General features: G+C 31.0%; 2 protein-coding genes across 4 annotated transcripts; both read right to left on the minus strand.

Moving 5' to 3' along the window:
- Nucleotides 1–4820: 4820 nt before the first annotated feature.
- LOC124831264 (uncharacterized) lies at nt 4821–9224 on the minus strand. 2 transcript variants are annotated; one of them, XM_047305194.2, is made up of 5 exons: nt 8104–9221; nt 6665–6770; nt 6308–6408; nt 6159–6225; nt 4821–5099 (listed from the first exon to the last, which is right to left on the minus strand). In XM_047305194.2, the coding sequence occupies exons 1-5, from the start codon at nt 8970–8972 to the stop codon at nt 5088–5090; spliced, it is 1155 nt and encodes a 384-aa protein (XP_047161150.1). In that variant the 5' UTR covers nt 8973–9221; the 3' UTR covers nt 4821–5087. The 2 variants fall into 2 exon arrangements, 1 of the variants encoding a protein (XP_047161150.1); XR_015782234.1 differs by lacking the exon at nt 6665–6770 and having other exon boundaries at nt 8104–9224.
- Nucleotides 9225–10106: 882 nt separating this feature from the next.
- LOC124831265 (transcription initiation factor TFIID subunit 4b-like) lies at nt 10107–19364 on the minus strand. 2 transcript variants are annotated; one of them, XM_088099038.1, is made up of 16 exons: nt 19224–19364; nt 18976–19131; nt 18495–18566; nt 18281–18386; nt 16685–17217; nt 16415–16516; nt 15393–16316; nt 13131–13237; nt 12966–13053; nt 12742–12877; nt 12565–12620; nt 12434–12490; nt 12210–12350; nt 11397–11462; nt 11058–11322; nt 10107–10609 (listed from the first exon to the last, which is right to left on the minus strand). In XM_088099038.1, exons 3-16 carry the CDS (start codon nt 18531–18533, stop codon nt 10434–10436), a joined length of 2796 nt encoding a protein of 931 aa, XP_087955164.1. In that variant the 5' UTR covers nt 18534–18566; nt 18976–19131; nt 19224–19364; the 3' UTR covers nt 10107–10433. The 2 variants fall into 2 exon arrangements, with proteins under 2 accessions (XP_087955164.1, XP_087955159.1); XM_088099033.1 differs by having other exon boundaries at nt 13131–13249.
- Nucleotides 19365–19740: the final 376 nt, after the last annotated feature.

The raw sequence follows: 19740 nt of genomic DNA on the forward strand, positions 1-19740 counted from the left end.
GTATAAATTCGATGGCATTGCAAAGTTGTTCAACTTTGACATGCTTGAGTAGGGGTAGGCAAACTGCACTATTTGCACTGCACTATAAATCTATTACAATTAACTATAAAATAGTTTAAAAAAACTGAACTGCACTAGAAAATAGTTCAATAAAACTGAACTAAACTAATTTTTAGTTCAGTTAACTACAAAACAATTCAGTTAACTACAATACACCTTTTTCTAATAAATAAATGTGGTTTTGCACTAGTACAACTGTCAATGGCTAATCATCGATAGAGTTAAAAGAATTAGTTCAATTTGATTTTTTTTAATAATTACAAACAAATAAATTAATATTCAATAACATCACAGCATTTAAAAAAATTAAATTATAAATCTATATAATTAGAATTAGTAAATAATTATAATAAAAAATTTAAAAAAATTAATGAAATATTATTGGTACTATTTTATCATATTATTAAAATTAAATTAATAACTATAATTATTTATCATTACTATTTATTATTAATTTAAAAATATAAAATGTCTAAAATTTGATTCTCATATTAAATATAGTTTAATTTAATAATATAAATTTGTTTATATATTATTTTATATAGATTAAAAACTTAATCTCTAAAAATATTTCTGTTTATCTCTGTTTTGCGTTATTCGAAATATTTTTATTTTGACAATTATCTAGTTTAATATAAAAACTCTCATATTTTTTCTCTTCTCACCTTTTTCTGAATTCTCATATATATATATATATATATAAAATATTATATTTTATAATTATTTACATAAGTACTTTTATCTTTTTATTTTTACAATTATAGTTAATTTTATTAAGTTATAAAAATAATTATGAGTTTTTGAAATATAATTACAATATAATAAAATTTAGTTTTTTTTAAAATATATAATTATTTTAGTATAAATTTAATAATATCATTTTATTTTAATAATTATTATAATAATAGTTAACTTTTTAAGAGACTTGAAAAAGAACATTTATTTATTTATACAAACAAATGATAATTTTGAAATAAACAAAAACTATTTAAACAAATTACAAAATACGAAAAAAATAAATAAAATTTCAAATTGAAAAATATCAAATATTAAAAAAATTAAAAATTAATAAAATTTTAAGAAATAAATTCAAAAGTATAAAAAACCCATAAATAAATACATAATAAATAATATTTAACCGTAAAACATAACATACAAATAATAGATACAAATATCATAAAATATATACAAAAATAAATATAAAATGTTATAAAAATATTTCGAACATATATTTTTAAAAAAATTTAATAGTATAAATAAATATCAAATAATATAAAAAATATTAAAAATATAAATAAAAATTAAAAATGTAAAAGAAATCAAATTAAAATATAATTAAACATAGCATAAGAAATAAAAAAATGAAAAAATAAGTATTTAAAAGTGAGATAAGATTAATACTACACGTAACTAGGTTGAGTTTTTCATAGAGTTATTCATCTAACTTACAGTTTTAGAACAAAATGAAAGTAGAAGTGATAGGAACTCACTAAACATAGTTCAGTTTTTAGTTAACTGCACTAGAAATATAATAAGTTCAGTTTTTCTAAACTGAACTAGACAATAGTATAATTAGTTTTTAGTTAAAATAGATTAGTTTTTTTTAGTATAAAATAGTACAGTTAACTATAATTTAGTATAGTTAAGTTATTTTTGCCCAGCCCTATGCTTGAGTTCACGCTACTAAATGACGAAAAACACATAAATTATAATATAAATGCATTAAAGACAAGGGGCTTTTACTTCGTTCACACCCACCACAATTTTTTTTTGCACCCCCTGATGATAATTTTATCCTTTACAAAAGTCACTTTCGGATTATATATTTCGAAAACAGTCTTTTCGGAATTTTTCAAAAGAAAAAATTCGAAACAATTTTTCAGAATAAGATTTTTGAAGTGTGATTTTTGAAATAGAATTTTTGAAACATATGAGATATTATATATATATATATATATATATATATATATATATATATATATATATATATATATATATATAAATAAAAGATTTGCTAATTTATCTAATCTCTTAAAATATATTAAATTTTAGTTGACAAAAAAAATTTTATTCATAAAAAATTACTTTAAACATAAAAGTATTATAATAATTTTTATTTTTAATTTAAAATAGAAAATAAAAAATCATAAATTATTTAAATATTTTTAACCTTAAAACTTAAAATTCAAAATTTGATAAACTTTAAAAAAAATTACATAAATTAACAAATATATATATATATATATAATATATTCTGAAATAGTGTTCTACAAAAAGTTTTTCAGATCACAAATCACAAAAAGAAATGAGTTTTTTTCATATTTTTCTCTCTTCTTCTTTTCTTACACCATTCTCTCACTCTTTTATTTTTCCTAGAATAACATTAACGGTGACGCTGACAGCGTGGCGGGAGTAATAATGGCAGTGTGGTGGAGTGATGAAAGGCGTTTGAGTTATTTCCTCTTATTATGAGGTGCAGTTAATAATTACTGGAGTGCAGGAAGCAATAGGCTAGACAAGGTTAACAAAAAGGTACAGTTTCATTTGCAAAGTATAGACTGCTGGATTTTTAATTCATGAAATTTGAAATAGATTTGTTTTATTTTGTCTTCTAAATTTTAAATTAGATTTTAATGTTTTATTTCAAACATTTATTTTAATCCGTCTATCATTTTAATGACTTTACTTAAATATCTATTTAATTATAAATTATTAATGTTCTATGTTTACTTTATATTCTTATAATGAAATACTTTATCATTTTTTTTAAGTGTTCATTTTGATAGTAAAATATGCTATGAGTATATACTTATGTTTTTATTTAACTTTTAATCTTATATTCCTTTAAAATATTGTTTTAATTAGAATTTATTATAATTAAGTTTATTTAACATGAGTACAAAAGCATGTTAAAAAATAATATTTTAATTATATAAATGTTTTTTTTTTATATTTTGAAATGTCTTAGTGTAACAGTTTATGAATAATAAATTTATTAAATTTATACGAAACCTTAAACTAAATACAAAAATAACAAATAATCAAAATTATAAATTAAAGATGACATAAAGAAGATAAGAAAATCATAAAAAAAGTGAAAAAATTTGACTAAGAGGGAAAGAAGAAATGGACAACATAAATTACATCTTGTTATAATTTATTAATTTATTAGTATTAATTTGATGATATCAAAGACAATGATATATTTGAAAAAAAAACTTCAAATTTCTAAATAGTTATAAATCTCAAAAAGACAAAATATAAATCTACACCAAATTTAAAGAACTAAAACATATTTAAAACAATTTTTGATAGGTAAAATGTATTATTGTCTTTAAAATGTTAATTTTAATCCAAAAAGAGTTATTTTTTTTAAATGTTACACTTAAAACAAAATCATGTTTATAAATAGTTCACTCTTTTTGTTGTCCTGTTTTTGTTTTTTTAATTTTATTCTCTTAATGATTACTTTTTATATTTAAACAATTATTCATAATATAAAAAAATATTTTTCAGTTTTATTATTTTAATAATTATTTTTTTAATTCAAATAATTGTTCTTTATAAAAAATATTTTTCAATTTATTATTTTAATAACTAACTTTTTTAATTCAAATAATTATTCATTATAAAAAAAATTATTTATTCTTTTATTATTAAATTGTGTCCGCTTTTGTTTTTTTAATCTTCCCTCTTAATTATTATTTTTAAATTTAAATAATTGTTAATAAAAAACTATTTTTTAGTTTTATTATTTTAACAACTATTTTTTCTTAATTCAAATATTTACTTATTATAAAAGAATTATTTTTTTTTATCATTTTACTAATTGCTTTTTTAAATTTAAATAATTACTCGTAATAAAAAATTATTTACACAATATTACTTATAATATTTTTTATTTTAATAACTAAAATTTATTTTACTTATATCTATAATTATATACACCTTTTATTTTTCCAATTTTATATTTTTAATTATTACTATTAAAATTTAAATAATTTATAAATATTTAAAAAATACAACACATAAACGTGTCTTTACGCTAATAATAATAATAATATGCTTATAAGTAAATTATACAAATATTGCGCGAAATTCTTTCAAATTACGTTGACAATGCATTTTTTTAAAATTTCCACAAAATTCTCTTTTATTTTAAAAACATTACAGTTAGCCCTTTAAAAATTTTACACTTACACGCTTACAAATTTTAAAAACATTACACATTCACTTTTTTAAGATTTGTAATAAATAAATAAAAAAGTAAGAGATATAAAGAGCTTACGGTTCAAGATGAATTTTTAGAAATGACATCGTCAAAACTATTATAACGGGAATATTATACTCAATTATATATAAAAAAGAGTTTAGTTAACTTTATATGATTCTAGCAATATCTTTTGAATTTTAAAACAATTTAATGTAGAGCTGGAAAACAATTTCAACTATCACAATAAAATGTAATTCTCTTAACACCATATCAAGGAAATAAAAACTTTGTAGACACGGAAATATAAGTAAGAGATTTTCCAGATTTCTCTTTTGATAATAATAAAGATGGAAATGATTATTGTCACCATGATATTCATGAAAATGTCAAAACATTTCGGGCAAAAGAAATTTTTAAGAATAAAAAACTATAAACTAAAACTGACTCTGAAATATTTTAAGGGATACAAAAGAACATATTTTCATCATTATTCACTGGCAAAGTTCAATACCATATACGGTTTATGAAATTGAGATATTTAAGCAGATAGCATAACAACATCTACTTATCAATGCCATTATATATCAATAAATTAGTTATTAACAACCAGAAGCATGCGTACATTATCCTATACACACATTTATTTATGTACAAAAAATATATTAACAACTTGATATTAAAGAACAATCATGATCAACAAATAATTTAAGGTCCAAAGGAGAAAACAAACAACCCAAGAATCTCTCGTACTTGGAAACAAACTTAGACAGTTGGAATCAGTCTTCTTTGGAGAGAAATTAGCAGAGAAATCCTGTCATTTGTTAACCTGAAAAATTTTGCATGCTAATTAAGCTAACTTATGTCTGTACAGTTTCAATTATCAGTTACTGAAATAATTCTGGCCATGACATATAGAAGTGTAGATGGTAATATGCATCGAAACTTTTTTTATGCAAAATCATTTAGAAGGAAGGAAGAAAATGCTATAAGGCGTAAAACATACAAAATTATCTCAAACTTATATATACTCATCAATCTTTCTAACTTTATTTTTATCCATGTAGAATTATTCATAGTAAAAAGCAATGATTATCAACATTCCAACATAAATCGCACATTATATATATATATATATATATATATATATATATATATATATATATATATATATATATAAAAGCCTTTATTTTATATAATTATAAAATATAAATCAATTAGTTTAATAGTTTAATAATTTAAATAGTAATAATTAAATAAATAATTTAAAGTTATACAATAACTAAAAATATAATTGCATTATTATTTTTTGCTATCTATTAATTTTTTATATATTCAAATTAAAATATATTTAATAATTTAATATAAAATTAGTTTAAAAATGAATAAGTAAATTAAAATTACTAAAGAGTATATGATGGGTTCCTACTAGATTTATCTAAACATGATAAAATTCAACAAAAATAACACAAATTTTCAATTCAAACCCACCCTGTCATTTATGGAATCAGAAATGGGAAGAGTAAAATCAGTTTCTGATCCCATCCCATTGTCATGCCGATTTCCACTTGTTTGCAGTTTTTGAGAACTAATTCAGCTAGAGGCCAAAGAATGACAGAGCAGCGAAGTGACACAAGTAAATCACACAACAATGATATCCCACATTTACAACATGAACAACAGTCATCAACTAATTTGCCTTATTAAATTTTCCTTCTACAATTTTGTGTGATTACTTGCTATATAGCTGCTCATCTCAGATAAAGTGTCGTAACTAATTATTTTGACAACGAAAATAATGTGTCCAAATGTGAATGGTTTTAAATTTTATCTAAGATATTATTCATTATTAGTCAATGTAGAATTGTGAATGATTTTAAGATCTTACATTGTTATTTAAATCTGACTCTGCAAGTGGGCTACGCTCCTCGGAATAAGACTCTTGTTCAAGTTCCCTGAAAGATAGATGAAACCATCATAAAACAAAATATACCAACAAAATCAGAGATAATAACAAAAAGTACGATTATCAACTACCTATTAGCTAAGATCAGTTGCTGATGAGACCAAGTTGTTCTCAGATCAGAAGCAGCGGACTCAGAAACTTCAGGCTTTGTCTGTTCATGACCACTAATTCCCTGCAAAAGGATTTGCTTCAATTCTATTGCTTTTAGAGAAATTGTATCATCACACACTTTTACATTCATTTGACACAGGATATAACGATAAAATAGTCATAAAACTGTAAAGTTTTGTATTTTTTAAGAAAGGAGAAAGAAAAAAAGTAAATAAGAGTAGTGTCAAATAAATGTAAAAGATTTAGGTGTGTCAAAAAATCATTTTTCTTGCTTTTAAGATATTAAAACATAATATGCCTCAACAGCGCAAACTCACAGTTGAAGTATCTTTCATCCATTCAGGAAATTTGTTCGAAAGAAGGCTGATATACTGCTCCATTGCAACCTCTGGATTCATGTTCCCCAGCTTTTGCCAAGCATTCCTTGCACAACGGAATCAGTACTGTCGATCACTCATAAAAAGCAGCTCTCAACCCTGTTGTTATAACTAGCAATCAAGCCATACCGTGTAACTTGTACAGCACGGCCGCATGTGTTGTTTACATTGATTATCATGTTAGAGTGTTTTGACACATTTTTTCTGACCCTCTTGAATGGTAATTCTTATGTCTTTTAGGCTATATTTAAATTGATGGAAAATGATGAATGGAGGAAATGGAATTGTAATGGACCTAATAGTGTTATATTTCGTTATTTAAATTGGTAATCTTATCCATCTTGTTCCATTATTTGCTTTCATTTTTTTGGCGAGGAATAAGATGAAGTGAGAACTTTGTTCTGTTCCACCACAATCTATCCATAGAATGAAGTGAAAGTTTTACTCCAATATATTATTTTTCACTCCATTACATTTCATTCCATCGATCCAAATATTAGTATGACAAAGACGGCCTTACCTAATCAAATGTACGAGAACTCTGTGTTTACTTTACTTGACAATACCACATAATCTAACACAAACTGAGCTTTGCTTCTTGTACTTTGAGGGAGTGATTGAAATGAACATTAGAAGCTCATTCATAAAGGGGATGTGGATCGACTCCCATTCTTAAATAACGTTAGTCAGAGTATAGATTACAAGAACACTTTAATTATTAATATAAAACACAAGGTAAAATTTACACCCAATTGGGTAAGTTTTGAGCAGCGGAAAGAATTAGTCTCTTCTTCCTAACCACTCAAAAACATCTTGATGCTCAAAAAAAGAAAAACAGACAACCTGTCTTCCTAACATATATAAAAAGTGAATTCTATAGCTAATCTCGGCAAGTCTAAAAATTATATCTCTATTTAACAACGCACTCTGTCATGTTATTTAAAATCTAGGATCGCTTAACTTACCAGATAAAATGGACCCACAATAGATTGTATAATATTGTTGTGTGCATCAAGATAATTGATAAAATATTTCTTAATTGCACCATTGAATATTTTTGTTAACTTTGTTATTGATGACAATGCCGGTGACTGATCTCTAAAAAAACCAGCTAGATACTATTATTCTTTACCCCGTGGCCCGTAATGTTTCGAACAGAAACCCAGTTATAATTTATTATACGGTTGTTTAAACAAAGTTTACTGGGATAAGTTAGATACAAAATCAAATCCTAACTATTGCTTCGAACAACAGAAGAGCAACGAAAGCAAAGCGAATTAGGCAATTCGACAAACAAGGCATAACAACATCACACGAAGCATTAACTGGCAACACTGAAATAAAAAAGGGAGTATGTAAAGTAAGTTGAAATTTGATACCACTTGGCACGTGCAGAGAGCTTGAGAGGCATTGGCTGAGGTTCACGGCAAGGCCCTTCCGTGGCAACCTTGTGAAGCCCATACAAATCCATTTTCACGTTGCTTCCAACACTCTCCAATCGATCACCCTCGTTAGTAACAAATTCCGTAGCTGCCATAAACTCTTTCTCCAACTCGCTCCTCTCAATCCCTTCCCAATCATCATCATCATCATCATTGTAATCATTCTCTTTCACGCCGGTTTCTACAGCAGAAACTTCAATTTCAGTGGAAGGGTCTTCAACATTTTCCACGTCCCTCTTCTCGTCAAACTCTCGTGTTGTTCCCTCATTAGCCTCTGCTATTTCCTCTATAACAGCAATGTCTGTTTGTGATTTTACCAGTGACTCGAGAACAACGTTGGAATCGAATTCCACCACAGCCTCTTCTATCTTGCGCTCAATGTCTGATGACGTGGCAGCTTGAACCGGACCAATACAACAGATCGTGTCCTTGCTTTCAGCGGGCTGAACCGGTGGAACCGGTTCGATCGTAGCTTCTTCACATTCGATTTCTACACTCTTAATTTGAGCCGGCTGAGCAGAGAACAGTTTCCCGTGAGGAACCGGTTCGACCGTGGGGTTTTGTATCTTGTATTCGGTTACAGAGTGAACCGGACTAATAAAACGGACCTTGGTCTTGCTTTGAGCGCGCTGAACCATAAAGCGTTCGGCATGAGAAAGCGGAGAGAGCGGATGGGGAGGGAGGTGACGTTTTGGTGTGGCGTGAATGTCGTTGACGGCCTCGACGAGCTTCAAGACGATGAAAGTGAGAAGAAGAGCCAGAGACGCCGTGACAAAAAAATCATCCACCACGGTTAAAAGCTCCATGCCAATTCTTTCGTTTTCGTTGTTTCTAGTGGAAATATCGGAAAACGCTGAAGAAGTTGGTGAGTGAGGGTTTTAAGCAAAGGATTAGGATCGGTTGAAAAAGTGGTTGTTTTTTTGGAGAAAATTAATGAGAGAATTTAGGAAGGAATTGATAAGAAGGAAGGAACTGAAACAAGAGCTAGAAAAAAAAGGAAAGGATAATCTGCGTAACAGCGCAAAGCATATTCTGCGCTGATTTTACTTTATGCTTTGGCTACCCAAAATTTCAATTTTAATTCATAACAATCTCATTTTTTGTGTGTTGTGTGGGTCCCGTTGTTGCGGAGAAAAGGGTGAAGGGGTCACCGACGTGTGTGACAGACAAGCGTAAAAAGGTGTATATCCGTGACCACGTCGATCATGCTGACTCAACACTCGCTGCCATAATCGTTATCCAACTCCAACACCCCACGCGAGTCATTCTTATTCTCTGGTTGCCTTCTAACCTTGTTAGCGTGTGTACGTATCTTAATTTTGGTAAAAAAGTTATGTTTTAATTGAACATATTCGATAAGTATTATGAATACTTTCGATGACAAAATAAGTTAATTCCATCACTGTTTTACGTAATCATTCCGGTTTCCAACACAATGCCATAAAGAGAAACGTGACGATGGGATAGATCATTTTATGTTGTCATTATTTTTGTTAGCCGTTTATCAATTAATGCGTTATTCTGTATCGTATTGGTTACTGGATACATTATAATCTGTTATAAAATACCCACCAAATTTGCAGCTAAATGAGAAACTATAGCCAATAATCCCGGTACCATATCAACCAAACCAAAGTATTTACCAGACTTTTAAAATTGAGATTGAAATAGCATTATTAATTCCCCTTGGTGTAGTCCGATTAATCATATGGATAACTGTGAGCGTACAGTTTCTGATTCAACAGAATGTCTAACAAGTTAAGCTGCTGTGAGTGAAAGCATTGCACGTGCATGGATTTGGCCATGCTAAAGAATAAGAGTAACGATTCTTTAACACATTGATTTATTTGACAACGTACTTATACGATAAAATAGTTATAAAAAAAAGCAAACTTTTGTGTTCGTAAAAGAAAAGAAAGAGTTGACTATACAAAACAATACGCACAAAGGAACTCAAAAAACTAGGTAAATCCCTCACGGGGAGATCATGGATACAGGAGAAAATATAAATTCAAAAAGTAAACTATCTGGGTTGTATGAAGTGTAAGTCAAACCAGCAAATTTTAACTTGATGGAACCGTTTCAGTTTCCGTAGGGAAGCATAAGATGATAATAGCATAATAAGCTCGGTGAGAAATTAAAATAAACAAGATGTTAGAAGATAAAATTGGCTTCTCTGTTATCAACACTTGACCCAACCAGCTGTTCAACAATTGGCCCTGTATCAACAAGGCTGTTGCTATCACAAGATCACCTAGGCACTTCGATTAACCTTGTTCAACTGGGGTTTCAGAATGAATTTTCTCGTACAAGCGATGTATGAGTGGGGATTTAGACATTTGGGGCTCCCTCTCCAGGACTGCAATCACATCCTTGACAGAGATGCTTCGAGCTACCCTAGTTTGAGGGGCCATGGCATGACTCTTCCCGAGTTTTCTGGCCACTGTCAGAAGAATAAAAATGGGAGAAACAACATGTAAAGTGGCACAAACCAATAAAAAAGCGCTTGTTTACTTTATTCAAACCAACATAGCATTTCTCCAACATAAAGTTACTTGAAGCCATTTTCGTGGCAACATTAATCAGTAGGTATTATGCATACACTATACAAGAGCGGAGTCTGAAACCCTTCAGCCCCAAATAAGTGGAAAGTGTGGGACATTCTGCAATCTACATTTAGGTATTGATCAAAACATTCTCAACTAACAGTATAGAGAGAACATACGTTCAAGTTTTCTGAATACGACAGAGTCCACTTCTATTCTATCTTAATTTTTTTAACCCATATATTAAGAAACATTTGAATCTTGAATAACTAAAATTGATTGCTAGCTGGCAATTAAAAAGATTAACAATGGAAATAACAGAAATACACCTTCAAGCAGACTCACCTGAACTTGCTAGAAAAGGGGTTGAACCTCTTTTCTCCCCTTCTTGGTTATCCTTTGTATTTCTTTCAGATGTTGATGAAGATTTGCGGTTCACATCTTTAGCTGGTTGAGACCCAGATGACACGTCTACTCCCCCTTCACGTTTCTGCTTGGCTTGCTCAGCCATAAGTTGCCACTTCGACAGCATGTCATCTCCCCCATAAGCAGCACGAGCAGCAACATTTGCAGCATTTGTCCTCATCTTGTCATCCTCTTCCTTGTTCACCTACAGCATATTACAAATCAAAGAACAGATTTCCAATGTTGATAATGTGAAGTATAAGAATGAGATATAAATACCTTTGTTGATTTAGCACGGCCGTCGTCCTTATCCTTGTCACCATCACCTCCAGTATTGCTGTCAACCTATATTTAGAAACAGTAATATAAATGATAGTAACACAAGTTACAAATGAGAATATACAAAAGACCATTAGAGATGGTAAAAAATTCTGTACCCACGAATACAGTGGGAATATTGCGAGTATTTTAATTATCCGTTTGTTAATGAAGTACAAGTACCCGCTAATCCTAACCATTATTAATGAATTTTATTTGAGTATTTTTTAAAAAAATTAAGTGATCAAAATAAAGTTACTAGTAAGAGAAATACTAACCATTGAAGAATTGTTTAAAATTTGATTTCATATATATTTATATTTTTTTTTATTTAGACCTATGAAATTGAATTTGTTTTTAAAAGGATTAATTTTTTAAAACTTATATTTTGTGGTGTGTGCAACTCATTTAAATGTGTTTTAGAAAGATCAAATATATTTGCATTAATATTTTATTAAGAAATTTTATTTTAGTTGTATTTTAAAACTAAATGTTTTATTTAAGTTTATATTTTAAAATATTTTTTTAAATAATTTTATTTAAAATTCAAAAAATGAAAGGAAAAATTATATGGCACATATTTTTATGCATATACCAAACTGGTAGTAAGACGGTAATGAGGCAGATTTTTTTAGATGAAGTAGGTTGCGACTAGGTATTATCCATAGCCGTCTGAACTCTTATCCCCAAAAGAAATGCATGGAAAGGAAATGTGCATGAAAAAAGGTTTTTATCCTGCAGTAGCTCAACACAATTCCAATATTTGGAACTTACATCATTTAGTTTCCGAAGCTTCTCTGCTTCCGCCTGTTTTTTATCCCACTCTTCCCTTACTTTCCTATTTATTGTCATGATTTGCTGCCGAACATCTGAAGTGACAACAGTCCGATGTCTCGTTTTCTCAAAATCAACCCTCTAGTAGAAAAATTCTTGTGAGTACAAAGTCTTATACAATAAGAAAAGACTATTTGTGCAAGCAGCTAGAGAAAACAACTAACCTGTTTTGATAATCTAATCAGGTTACTTATCAGTCCGCGCATCCTTTCCTCCACACTCTGAACATTTACTCAGTGGTAAGATTACACGTAAACCAATTGCACTGAAAAGTGAAAAATTGCTTGGGTCTTACCAGTGACAAGCATTTCTCCACATCATTGCTCATACCCTTCAAGCCACACTTGGCCACTGTCAAAGTAACAACATAAAGTAACCATAAGGTTTTGCATGCCTAGCACACATCCAGATCAGCTCAAAATGAAAAAATTAAAACATATGGACAGAGCTATGGCACAAGTTGGACACTGACTGATGTCAATTAATTTTTTTTGCAATGGAGCTTTCTGCAAGATCAGCCTCTCCTCTTCTTCTTGCACAGCCTTTCGAGATGCTTCTGACACTCGACTATCCTCTTTGGGCCCTGAAAATAACTGCTCTTCCTCTTCCTGTAAAAGAAACATTAGAAGTACAGGATTTAGGATTCCCTACTTATTTGACTGTCTGATTTAGTTGAACATTGACGTAGTATCATACCCTGAGGTCAACTCCACTAACAGCAGTGACGTCATTAAGTTGTTCAATGCTTTGTTCAGCATATCCCCCAGAAGTTTTTTGTTTTTTACTGTAAGGTAAAGGAACATTATGTATATTGAATTAGTTAGGTTAAGAAATTAATCAGTAGAGAAAGGCATGGCTGACCTAGAAGGAGGAGGTGAGGAACCAAGTGCTTCAAGTGGTTTCTTTTGGGTAGCAGCAGACTTTTTAAGAGATGGCCTTGCAGCAATTCCAGAAGCATTTGATGGAATCTGAGAGCTTAGCTGATTAATTTCAGAAGTGGGACTTAAGAAATTAGACATCAAATTTGAAGACATACTTATAAACCTGGGGTATGCTCGGTGAAAAAATAATATCTTGGTACTTAAAGAAAAAAAATGCATAGAAAAGGCATGACAAAGTTATTATTTCTCAATAATAGATTCTGTTAAAGAAAAAATTGGGAGCACAAGGACATCCAATGAAAAAACAAGCACAACAATATGTACTTGTTACCCTCTATTTCAATTTGCAATACATCTTTGATACATCATAACCTTCCATAACAAAACTGGTGAATCAAAGGTTTCTTACATATCCTGTAAGAGGTTAGCAATTTTGCAAACAATTGGTTAAAGAGTTAAATCTCAACGCTAACAAAATTGGAAATAGGGGCCGATGGATCTAATAGTGCATATTAAAGAAGACAAGGACTATAATGAAGCCTATCCATTTACATGCAGCTCATGATTCAACTAAATTTTAGTTCAGTACATTTAGCTCAAGATCTAACGAGAGGATCATGAGCTAAAATATGACTTCTCGAAAATATAATATAAGCATAAGCCACTTAGTTCTCACCTCATTTGCTCATGAACTGGCATAACATATACATCATCAAAACATATATATTTATTCCCAAAGCTTAAGCAGTAAGGTAAAAATACATGAATGGATTTACATAAAAAATGTTCCCCCACGTAAAGGTTTTCATGCTTAACACATTAATAATGCCCAGGCATTACCATACCTTGCACTTGAATTTAGCCTTCTTATTTAAATGATTATGGACACAAAGGATCAAACTCATGACCTCTAGAACATAAATGACATGTCACAAACAAGCCATAACAAAATCTCAAACCATTGGGGGAAAGTACATAAATGATTCTCAAAGTATTACATAATAGTTTCTACTCATGAGTGTTGGTTGCATTACAGTAAGTATATTACATATATTGAGTGATTTTTCTGCAATCTGAAGCTCCTTCTAAAACCCATTTGGCGGATTAAATAGAGTTTACTAGGCTTAACCCAATTGAGCTCATTGTGTGGAGTCAAGTAGCTCATGACTTTAACTTGAGCCTGGAAACTTGTCATACAGAATGACTAAACTAGGACAAAAATGAACTAGCCGAGTATGAGATCATCTTAGTTGAGTTTGAATTTTATTCATGTTCAGTCCTATGCGCACAGACAGTGAAACTTTCAGAAATTTAATTGGTCTTTCCTACAAGGAAAATGACACGAACATAAACCTACGATCAAATGAATACAAAAGCACCCCCAGAATGGAACTAACGAAATTAACCACGTGACAGCTTAGCAATCCTAACAATGCTCAAAATTAAGATCTAGCCTTAATCAAAAGTATCTAAATCAGCCCCATAATTATAGTTACTTTAAACAAAAATCCAGGACAATCTGTTTCTGTATAGTTGGCTTGCATGGCTCTGGTACATCCTGTGCCAAACTGTCAATTTATGGATGCCCTTAGAGTTTAATTAAAAAAAAAAAAAACGTTTGATCTTTTAGGAGAAGCTAACTAAAGCTTGACCATGAATAGAGGTGCCATATATTTTATAAATGCGTGATTGACCTAGTTACAGATAAAGTACAGAATTGTGAAGATGATATCAATCAGGGTTCTTATTTATAATCATTAATTTTGGTTTATGAATAGGGGATTTTGGTTTTCCCACTTAGGGGTACTACTATTCCACTTAACTTCCAGTTTGGTTCTTCATATTACATATTTTGGGGAGAAGTGGGGTGCATAAATTGGTGAATTCCAGAGTTGTTTAAATCAGTTCTTGCATATTTTATTATACCCAAAAGTACAGCAACTAAGCTAACCCAAATAAAAGACAGTGAATACTATCCATGCTTATTTGCAATTTTATTAAAAAATGGTTTCAAAAACTAATGGTGAAAGAGATTCTTAGCTAAAAACAATTTAACAAAAAAAATTATGGAAAACATATCTGAGCTGAGAAAACGGATATTTCATATATAGATTCAGAATACCATAGTACTAAAGGATGCATTGTGCACATGAGGACAAAAACACATTTGAATTTTACTTGATCTGCAAAAAACTACCATTATATCTTAAGACAAGATCGTGTAAAACAGTCTCCAACTTACCAAGACACTGGAATCTAGGTGGGTCACGGCAGAAGCAGAAGCAGAACTGTGTGGTAGCAAGCCAGTAGATGTTGTAGGTGGCATGCTTGTAGATGCTGGAAGACCTCTTGAAAACTCGTCTTTTAGACCTTGACTGGCACCACTCTGTTCAAGCTGAGCAGAATTAACAGAAGAATACCCATGCAATTTAGACAAATTATGCCTATTTTGCTGCTCAGTAGACAAGTCACCAGGTTCCTTCTTGACATAAGAAACAGATGACATTAAGCCCAAATTTTGTTCTTTGTTTGTTGATGGTTGCCAAGCATTTGAAGTTTGTTGAGATGCTGCATTGTTTACAGCAGAGGACACAGATCCACCTGGCAGTCTCTTGGGATCATTGAAAGAATTCTGCTGTTCAAGTTTTGGCATACCAATTACACCCAAACCATGTGTTGACCCACTTAAGTGATTTGAACCAATACTTTGATGAGGAATTTGACTCATGTGTGAATCATGTGATTGCGGTTTGATAGACGAAGTGGAAGTGCTTGTTGTCCCAGAATAAGGGTTATAGTTACCACCACTGTTTCCATATGCTGATGCAAAATGTAGATGATGTTGCTGCTGCTTATTGAGCCCTTGTATGTGAACTGATGCTCTTTCTGTTTCTTGAGCTGCAGAGTTGGAAGTGGAAGACGTCAACTGGTTTGGTTGCAATCCTTGAGATTCTATTTTAACATCAAATTCCTGAGATTTTCTAGCATTGCTATCCATGGTTTGGCCAGCTGAAGAACTCATGCGAGATTGGTCAACGGCAACATTCATACTTCTTTGATGCATCTGTGCTAAAGCATGGGGATCGTTCAATTGTCTAGCACCTGAACTAACAGTTGGCATCCTTACAGGAAGCTGCTGCCCGGCAGATGCTTGATTGGGCCTTGCCTAAATAGTATGAAACAATGAATCTAAGCATGACCATGACATCAATACCTAACTGGATTATAAAAGTCACCCACAACACAAACCACGTATCTTACTACCTGAGGTTGCATTTGCACCTTTGCTAATGCTAATCTAAGCATCTGGTCCCCCACGATACCTTTCATAAGCCGCACAAAACTGTCTTTCTGTATTTCGTCTTTCTAGAATGAAAAAATAAAAAGAAATTGATGAAATACACGAATAATGCATACTGCATGTAATATTTGTTCATAAGCTGGTTCTGGGCTATCATAAGAAAGACTAAAATGTCCTATGGAAAGGGGGAGGGGGAAAAGGACGTAATAGCTGGATGGGTTTCGAAAACGCACCTTCAATTTAGTAAACAAGGTTTGAAGTTGCATGGCTCTGTCTTTGGCAAGTTGAGGAAGCAAGATGGGTAGCAACAGGCCAAATGGTACTTGTTTATTACTACGATTTACTTGGCTACTTGGCTGCTCAGAGACTGTAGCCTGTTGATTACTCATCTGCTGCAACTTTGCATACTGAGATTCACTGCTGGGATTATGACTCTTTACTACTTCTTTATTAAGCACTGAATCCTTTCCAGAATTATGAATTCCAATAGTTTGAGAATTGTGGAGGGGAACTTGTACAGCAGGTGCTTGGTGACTGTCATCTTGAGATTGTTTCTGTGATAAATGAATATTATTTACATCCTGAGAAGCAACATGCTGAAGGTGTTCGCCAAGAGACCCATGTTGCTTTGGCTCCATCTCAGATGGATGTTGCTCTTGTGCAGTTTTAGGCTCTTGATTTTGACCATCACTTTGGCTGTCATGGTTAGAAGTAGGCCACTGTGATGAAGATTGACTTGATGTATTATTGCTTCCTTGAGACAACACTGCAGCAAATATAGCACCATAAACATAAAGAATGAGCATTTCACTTGAGAAATCACAAAAGAGTTGTGTCCCAAACACTCAATTAAATTTAGAACTTAAACTAACACGTTTCCTATTAAGTTTAACTCATACCATGCTTGTTCTTTCAATGAGCTTCAGAGAAGAACGACCACTTTTCAGTCAATTATGCGGGAGACAAAGCCAGAATGCGACATGCAGCTTTGTTTCAGAATTATAGTCCTATAGTTACTATCCAGAAGGAAATGATGAAAGCAATTGCAAGAAACAAAGTAATGACAACTACTGGTGATGCAACAGTCATACAATCAATTCATGAGGGTTGGGTTGGTGTATGACTTGTTAGCATTTGATCCGGAAAATGCCAATGCCAACTCTAATGGCAAAGTGGGTTCCAAGAGATGGAAGTTCCAGCCAGCCTACTTCTAACAAAGGGATCCATGGAAATTCTCAGCAGCTACAGGCCAATCATACAAATCTCTAATGCCAATTTTAATAAAAGAGAGGATTCAAAGGATTGGGATTCCCTGCTACCACACATCAAGCAATGGGATAATTCTTGTAGCTGGTACAAGAGACCACAGGAGCCTGTACCTTGGTGGCAAGCTGGTCCTTATTATATTTTTTATTTGGTGGGTACTGTTGGGTATTTGTATGCTGACCACACAAGAAACTCAAATAAGGGAAGGATAGAGATTTATTTAGGATACCACAAAATATATCTTGGACCTTTGTAGCTACATCTGGCCAAATTCCATTAGAAGAAACACAAAGACTGAAAGGAGATATCAATTGAAACCTAGTTAATTAACTTTCTTTGACAATCAAAAATACTTCCGTGATCAAACACTATGACCAAACATAAATGTGTTTATATCATTTTTAATGTTTTAGATGTATAAACAGTAAACTCAAACATGGACAGAAGAAGCAGTGAATTTGAATGAAATGATAAAAAATAACAAAGAAATCAAATATTACCAAAATAAGAGAGAAAGAGAGGTCAGTATTGAACAGAAAATGATGAATGAAATTGGCAGATACCTGCATCTGAACCAGGAAACTGAGAAGCAGACACATCTCCTCCTATATCTCTATTTAGAGCAGCCTGGAAGGCTTCCACATCCACCCCTGAATGCATTGTTTCATCCTGTGAACATTTAAACATACTGGTCCGGTAAGCAAAGCCCCAAATCGGTAAGACTAAGACCACAGTTTTTCTCCTTCAAAGAAGATGAAGAAAGAAGAGCAGATAAACCTCGTCATCTTCTAGAAGCTTCATGATAGATGGGTCCATGGCGATTTTACTGCAGTTGTAATCTCTGTTGCTCTATTTAACCAAAACAAACTCAGAAAATTTGCTTCACACCATATCTTAGCTCATAAGAGGAAGCAAACAAACTGAAATGGCATCACGCCACCATGTGCCAATCCATAGGCAGTTCGACCACACGTTCAATTTCTACCTAAATATTGACAGTTCAATTTCTACCTAAGTATTGACAATCGCATAATATAATTCAACTAACCTTTCCACTTAAAAAGAGATTCCATTATGTCATGTTAGGGTGAAGAATAAGGTTATTCACAAGCTCGCAAGAATGCTCTAAACATTTAAATTAAAATACACATAGATTTGTCAAACACATGGGTGAAAGTACGAAACCTAGCAACTATTGTTTTGCAATTATGCAAAACATAAGCAGAATGATAATTGTTTCATTCTAAGTATAACGAACCTGCGAAGCAGCTGCGAACACTTAAAGCTGCTATGAACGCGAAGCAAGCGCTAACCACCGAAGCAACCGCCGTGAACCCGCGACACAGACACCACAGATACGGAACCCCAAAGGCAACCGGTTCAAAAGTACCACAGATATGGAAGCAAAACGAACCTGAAAACAAACATCCTGCTGAGAATTAAACGAATAAGAGATTTAGGGCGTGAGAAAATAGGAAATCAAAAAGGGCAAAGGAAACTCTTTACCAATGGAATGTTGTGATTGAGAGATGCACAATCAAAGAGTAAAATTGTTTTGAAGACGAAGATTCGCGAGCACTGAAGAACGAAATTGTTTTTTTCTGATTCAGAGATGAAGCTTTGAAGAGATCAAAACTTTATATTATGATTTTTTTCTTCTTCTTTAAAAGTTTTAAAAGTATTAAATTTATATACCTTGATAAAATATTACAAAATATATAATCTATTATATAATATAAACAAAAATCCTAACAAATTTATCTTACCATTTATTTTATTTTATTAATAAGTACCTTAAAAATTAATTTTAAATCATTTGACATTTTAATTTATTTTTTATTTATATTTTTTTGACATAAAAAAAAGATATTATTAAATTTATTTTATTATTTTTCATTTTATTTTATTCACAAGTATATCAAAATTTAATTTTTTAGACATTTGATATTTTTTATTTTTATTTATTTTACTGTTATAAGAAAATTATTTTAATTTTTTTTTATATATTTTATTTTATTAATTT

The sequence above is a fragment of the Vigna umbellata genome, chromosome 1, assembly GCF_029865625.1.
Source record: "Vigna umbellata cultivar VRB3 chromosome 1, Vumbellata_1.0, whole genome shotgun sequence".
NCBI classification, from domain to species: Eukaryota; Viridiplantae; Streptophyta; class Magnoliopsida; order Fabales; family Fabaceae; genus Vigna; species Vigna umbellata.

Bases quoted from the DNA above. Each gene is read 5' to 3' on its own strand.
- LOC124831264 (XM_047305194.2), bottom strand. From the start codon at position 8,972: ATGGAGCTTTTAACCGTGGTGGATGATTTTTTTGTCACGGCGTCTCTG. The intron at 6,771-8,103 runs GTATCAAATTTC...CCGTTGTGCAAG, and splicing joins CTCTCTGCACGTGCCAAGTG to GAATGCTTGGCAAAAGCTGG. The intron at 6,409-6,664 runs GTGAGTTTGCGC...ATCCTTTTGCAG, and splicing joins GGATGAAAGATACTTCAACT to GGAATTAGTGGTCATGAACA.
- LOC124831265 (XM_088099033.1), bottom strand. From the start codon at position 18,533: ATGGACCCATCTATCATGAAGCTTCTAGAAGATGACGAG. The intron at 12,621-12,741 runs GTCAGTGTCCAA...TTACTTTGACAG, and splicing joins AAAAAAATTAATTGACATCA to TGGCCAAGTGTGGCTTGAAG. The intron at 11,323-11,396 runs GTATTTATATCT...AATATGCTGTAG, and splicing joins GCCGTGCTAAATCAACAAAG to GTGAACAAGGAAGAGGATGA.